General features: G+C 47.0%; 2 protein-coding genes across 2 annotated transcripts; both read right to left on the bottom strand.

The window, feature by feature from the left end:
• Positions 1-3,756: 3,756 nt before the first annotated feature.
• H310_15203 (hypothetical protein) lies at positions 3,757-4,088 on the bottom strand (the record flags this gene model as incomplete). Its single annotated transcript, XM_008883188.1, has 2 exons — positions 3,757-3,961; positions 4,048-4,088. 2 exons carry the CDS (start codon positions 4,086-4,088, stop codon positions 3,757-3,759), a joined length of 246 nt encoding a protein of 81 aa, XP_008881410.1.
• A 795-nt stretch (positions 4,089-4,883) lies between these two features.
• On the bottom strand, positions 4,884-5,384 carry H310_15202 (hypothetical protein; the record flags this gene model as incomplete). Its single annotated transcript, XM_008883187.1, has 1 exon — positions 4,884-5,384. One exon carries the CDS (start codon positions 5,382-5,384, stop codon positions 4,884-4,886), a length of 501 nt encoding a protein of 166 aa, XP_008881409.1.
• Positions 5,385-6,092: the final 708 nt, after the last annotated feature.

Below are 6,092 nucleotides of genomic sequence, written 5' to 3'. Positions count from 1 at the left end.
GAATTTTATATGTCGGAACAGAGGCAGTATTTTGCATTCCTTCACAAATGTATAGAATTTGAAAGTATATAGATTTTTGGTGGGTTCCCTATTCCTCGAGAGACGCATGATCTTACTTGAGGACGCAGCCCAGGAGTCGATTTCGTGCATCACTCAACCTTTGGTGATCCGTGAGGTCCTGTTCTGTCAGCGGAATGTCGAAAAGGCTCTCCAATTGGAGAACATGGTGTATGGTCAGTAGGCATTTCATATTGAATGAGAAAAATTCATGTTGGAATGGAAAATGGTGTGTTTTACACCAATCGTTTTATAAATGACGTTTCAAACGTCATATTATTCACCTTGGATGGAAAAATCTTTCAAATTGGCCGGGAAAAGGTGTAGTAACCTTCGCGTTTGGTCGCGGTATAGTCGCGCAGCCATTCCGCATGTTAGTTCTACATAAAGTTGATCATGTGCGACGAAGTCAATATATGCTCCTGGCAAGGAACATCTTTCCTACATACAGGTACCGTAGTTTTGTTGTTAAGTGGGAACTTTGGAAACCTCTATAATATGTATTTTTTTACATATGCAATTTCACAAGAACCTCAGCAAGGCGAAACAACCTTAAAATTAAATAAATATCGAGTTTGAAAGAATATTTTGAGGTGCTTTGCGCGGGATTTTAAACCATGGCGCGCAGCGGTCATCGCAAAGCAACAGGACGTCCATCTATCAAGAACACAGCTCGAACGACACCATTGTACAAAACAGCCACTTTCACCATGTCACACAAGCTCTGTATTATGAACGCTGCGAGAGACAACTCAATTAACTACGCATTGGACACCTACTTTCGTGGAGTTTCGGGTGCACCGGGTAAGACTGCATGGAAGCGAGTCTATCGTTGGGAGCAAAAGCGGTCGTCGATTGAAGCTGCTGCAAACAAACCAAAGGCTGAATCTTACCTTATGTTTATTGACCACTGCCCATGGATGAGTGCCATTTGTTCAGGGACTCATCGGAATACCAAGGCCAAGGTGAACTGCCGGTATCCGGCCCCGCAAAACCAATGGGCGAGGCCCGAGGGCGGTCCCAAAGGCTACTGGAAGCGCGGGCCATTTGACTGTAACACCCTCTCTTGACCGACTTTCGTACAGTAATGCCAATTCACACTCATACATGAGCAGCAGCCATTATCCGGATCATATCCGGATGGGATCCATTCCGAGTTGCAGCCAATCGAAGTTGTATGTGGCGTCGTCAAGAACGGCATCGGCATGTGCATTGAGAGGCAAGGGCGAGTTGCGCACGCGCCGGAAGGTAGAGTTCAGTAGTATTGAGTCCTGACATTATTTGGTGTTGCCGTAAAGCACTGTCGTTCGAGGACCTGTACTTCTCGACTGCTAAGCATGCGCTGAATGGCGACGAGGCCAGGGACGCCGATTCCGATTTGCTTCGTGAGTCCTGTGACGGTGAATAAAACATTATCGCGTTTTTATGCTTACAGTTTGCGACAGCAACAAACGACCCAATTAATATCTTATCAACTTCAAGAAATACTGAATCACAAAGATGGTAGGATGTCAACTTTAAAAACGCCGCCTTGAGCTGTTCCTTAACCTCAGGAAACTTTGTCAGGTACGTGTAATGTCGACCAACATCGCCTTTCACAAGAACCCACACCATTGAAGTAGGCTGAAGTTCGGAATGGTGTGGTGGTGTAAAAACGACAGTATGACCACGACCTTTAGCCATCGCCACCACCACTGGCAGAATGTTCGCATCAATATACGCCTTCAACTTGGACCAAATAACACTCTTGTAGTCGGAGCCCAACACGGGGATGCCGTACAATCTGCAAGCTTCCAATAACGCACCTTTGCGCTGTCGACTGGATGGTGTATTATCCGGTTGCCCTTTGTGATATTAGCATTGTCCATGAAAATCAGGGCGTTGGACACGCCGATGTCGTCCAGCTCGTCTAGTAGCCTGGCAAACCACCGCACATAGTTAGTAGTCATGGGTGAACATCCCACGGTAATCCTTTGGCTCCTGGCGCGTTGACTTCCCACCAGTAAAAATGTCCAGCGCCAAAACTTGGCTGTGGATGGTGGGGGAGTCAAGAATGGCAGCAACAAAGCAGTATCTCCGTCCTTTGTACTTCTCCTTTGCCACAATATCCAATGTGGTTACGGCACTTGTAGTGGTGGTGGATGTAACTCGTCTGTGTAAACGACTTGTTGCCGTTGAGTTGATGTCATATTCGGTTGCATACGCTGCACATATGCGTCCCGCGCCAGTGTGTTTTTGCGCGACAAGTGGTATGTTGATGACGCCTTTTTTATCCTCGCTTGAATCCCTACCGGCTCAGGTACCTCTGCACAGACCGGAGGACAACTTTGTAGGAGGTCGCGTCGTTGACTTCAAAGTCGATCACACACTTCTCCTTTAGGTACATGACGACATCGACAGCTGTCGTCCTTGTGCACGTTGCGCGACGATTGCGCACGAACTCTTGTGCCATGGCTACCACTTGCTTGGTTCGTGGTATTTTTGTGCTGTGTGATGTGGTGTTGGAAGGTGGAGCTACAACTGTGACTGATCCCGACGACAAGTACTCTCGCCAAACATCCTTGACAACACCCAGGCTGCGACCGAGTGCCTCGGACACTTGACGTGCTGCAGCCTTGGATTTTTGTCCTCTGAACCATGCGTGCAGCCGGAGGATGTCAAGTCGTTCTTCCCGAGTCAATGTGCGATGACAAGCGGCTTTGACGAAGGCAAGACAGGATTAAATTGAAGGACTCATGAGCTTGCGATCAGAATTATGATGTTGCGCATGGATATGACCTTGCATTCGACTCTATCTTGTTTTACGTTGGCAGGTTGTAAGATTAAATAGGTCCTCCATTATGACCATCATAAAAACTCTGAAAATGAATATTATATTTGTTATACAGGTTATAGAGTGCCAGGATGAATATGACAAACATTCATGGTTTATTTGTAGCATATCTCAAAGGTACCTGATTCTGTAGAATTTAACTTATAATGGTTTATTGTCCTCGACTTTTCCAATGCACCATACAAAACCCCACATGAATTCAATGCATATTGGTTATTGGAAAAAGACCGTTTGATGCTGTCGCAAACTGTTAACTCTTGAATTTGTATGTGTTAATATCGTTTGATGTCATCCACTGAATTTCAGCCAATAAGACTGAGCAATATTACCCCTACCCCGTTCACTCTCTTTTGCTTCTTTTTCGGACTGCATGCCAAGGAAGAGTATTTACAGTAGTCCACACGAACAGGGAACCTTTCGTCCCAATACGTTTCTAAGGGTATTGCCTCAAGACAAATATAAAATATATAGAAAATTTTGGATGGGTACACGAAATCAGATTGGTCTAGTTAAAACATATGGTACTGGGAAGTGCTTGGATTGAAACATGTACCTCATCATCATAATCGTATTCAGGTGGATTTTACCCTGTCAACCTCCAGAAGACAAATCCACCATCAAGGACAATATGAATTAGATTCCTTACAGCTTACGCATACTCTCAATCAACTCATAACCACTGCATCCAATATATTAGTATGGCACCAGCAATTCACTATTATATCTTGGGTAACACGTTGCCAAGCTTCCTTGGTCCATTCCAATGCTTGCAACTGGGTCACTTCACGCAATTTGCTAACACGAGACACAAAGTTCTCCTTGTCATACTCATCTGCAGTTTCGGCCGATTTCTCGAACTTCTCGACCTAAAGCAACGTCCTGAACTCACCAAACTTGTTATTGAGCGCCTGAATAATTCCAACATCTTGCGGTTGCAGGAAAGCCGTAATGTTCGGAGGCGAAACATGCTCAGCAACATTCGGCAACAGTTCTTCGTTAGCAATGGGAACACGCATTGTCGAGAAAAACAGTACATGCCGGTCTTCACGCTGCATTGTCGATCCCTTCTTTCTAGCGCACCCACCAAATCACCTGGCTGCTTCGCCGCACTGAAAATAGGAACGGCCACTTGATTCTTCCGTCAGCGTCGCTTGTACCGCACAGTGATGCGCTTCTTGATCTTCTTTCGATCGGGCATGCGTGCGGTCCAAATGGCCTTCGTCTGAGCGGTACAGTAGAAGTACGTGGTTTCATCGAAGTTGAAAATGTCTTTATTTTCGTAGGCTTGTGTGGTTTCTCGCAACAGCTTCGTCTTTCGTCAACAGCTGCTGGATTTGATGACGCCGCTTCGCTGTACACACGCCTCGACTTCAGGTTGTGGCGTAGCTGGAAGCGATGGAGTCATCCGTTCGAGAAAACCATGGAGTCGAGGCGAGGGTCGCTGACATGAATGAAATTTTGGAGCGCTGCTCGGATCGCCATTGCCTTGGCACGTATGGTAGGTTCACTGGCGATCGGGACCTTCCACACTTCGCACTTGTTTATCCAAGACATGAGTTGACTCTCCAGTTGTTGTAGGTGCGGAAGGTGTGTTGCCTTTAGCGACGGGTGGATGTCCTTTTTGTCGGTTGGACTATTGAACCACCTCGACATTGTCGACTTTTGGGGCACACGCGGAAGGCGTTGCGAGCAATACAGCACCCTTCATGCTGGGATACGACATGTGGTGCTGAAGCTGCATCGCATTGCTAATTGTAAGTCTCATCCTTGTTGACTTGTGATGGCATTTTGATTCCAAGCGTTTCGTCTCAACCTGTGATGCAAAATTCTCTGTCGAAATTTGGAACTACGGCTTGGTATTTACTACCCCTGTTTCAATGTACTGTCGACATGTATGAATCGCACTTTTTTCCAAATTTGTGATGAAATTTTATTCATTGGCTAACCATACAATACATGCATGTTATTCGTTAAAACCTACACGGTTGTTAGCTCAGATCACAAGCGCCGCAGGGCAGGACGCATTCGCCATGAGGGTCCCAGCTCGTCGCAAAGCATCCATTCCCATCCGAGGTAAGCGAAATTGGTTGTCTTCATGATGTTCCAGCACAAGTTTCATCACATCCTGGTATGTCAGAAACACATTTTGCAGCTTCTCGACTTCTTGTTGGTCGAATGTAACAAAGGTCGCTTGTGCCACATCATCGATCATGCGACTCACCGGCGTGTATTGTAGAGCTTGAATCGACGAAAACAAGACCAGATCTAACACATTTAGATCTAGACTGTTAGGTGGCTCGCGGCGAAGAACGAAATGCCATCCGTCGAACGACACATGCGCCAAGAGTTTGTCTGTGATGGCGCCATGGCGCGTCGCGTTTTTCTGCTGGAGAATGACATGCTTGTGAGTACTCGGAAACTCCTTGATAGCGGGAATAACACGTGTGAAGACGTAGTCGCGGTACAAGGTAGCGTCAAAGTTGGCCAAAGTCATCACTATCGTGTCAGCAGGCCGGTGTGAGATGAACGAGCCGTTGGAAGGTACTTGACCGCCGGCCACATGCCAATCTTGCCGTTAAACATAACACCACGCTCAACACCGTATCTAGGTCTGGCTACTGCAGCCAAGAACATGGCCTTGGGCATAAAGGGCTTGCTCTTCCAGCTTTGTTGGTGGGGTTTCTCACCAAGAACATGGTAAACCTTTCTTCTGTCTTTATCGGCAATAAACCACTTCTCGTCTAGATGAACCACGTCCCACAAGTCGTCAAATTCAAATTGGGGGCCCACGAGAAAACCGGCTCCGCTGGCGGAATGCGCGACCGAAATTGATACGTTCTTGCTAGTTTTGAGGCGTACGAAGCGGCTTGATGCGGGTGAACTGGCGTTGCAGGGTCCCCTTTTGAAGACTGCGGTGGAGTGATCTCAGAGAGATGCCAGTAGCGGCAGAGATGTTCCGCATTGTGGATAGTACAGAGTCGGGTACGTTACTGACAAGTTCCGTTATTTTAACTTACGTGTAGATTGGCTTACGGCCGACGCGCCCCAATTTCGACGACATGTGAATTGTGCCTTGTTTGAAAGACATCCACAGTTTAGCCACGGTGGTGCGGTGCAATTGCATGATGCTGCCAGTCGCTGAGATTGCTCCACGGGCCAACTTTCCTGCAGGGATGTGCTGTTGTAGCAGTCGAATGACAGC

The sequence above is a fragment of the Aphanomyces invadans genome (assembly GCF_000520115.1).
Source record: "Aphanomyces invadans strain NJM9701 unplaced genomic scaffold supercont1.218, whole genome shotgun sequence".
NCBI classification, from domain to species: domain Eukaryota; phylum Oomycota; class Saprolegniomycetes; order Saprolegniales; family Verrucalvaceae; genus Aphanomyces; species Aphanomyces invadans.
Note: the sequence above shows the minus strand (reverse complement) of the source record. Positions and strands in the feature narration are given on the sequence as shown.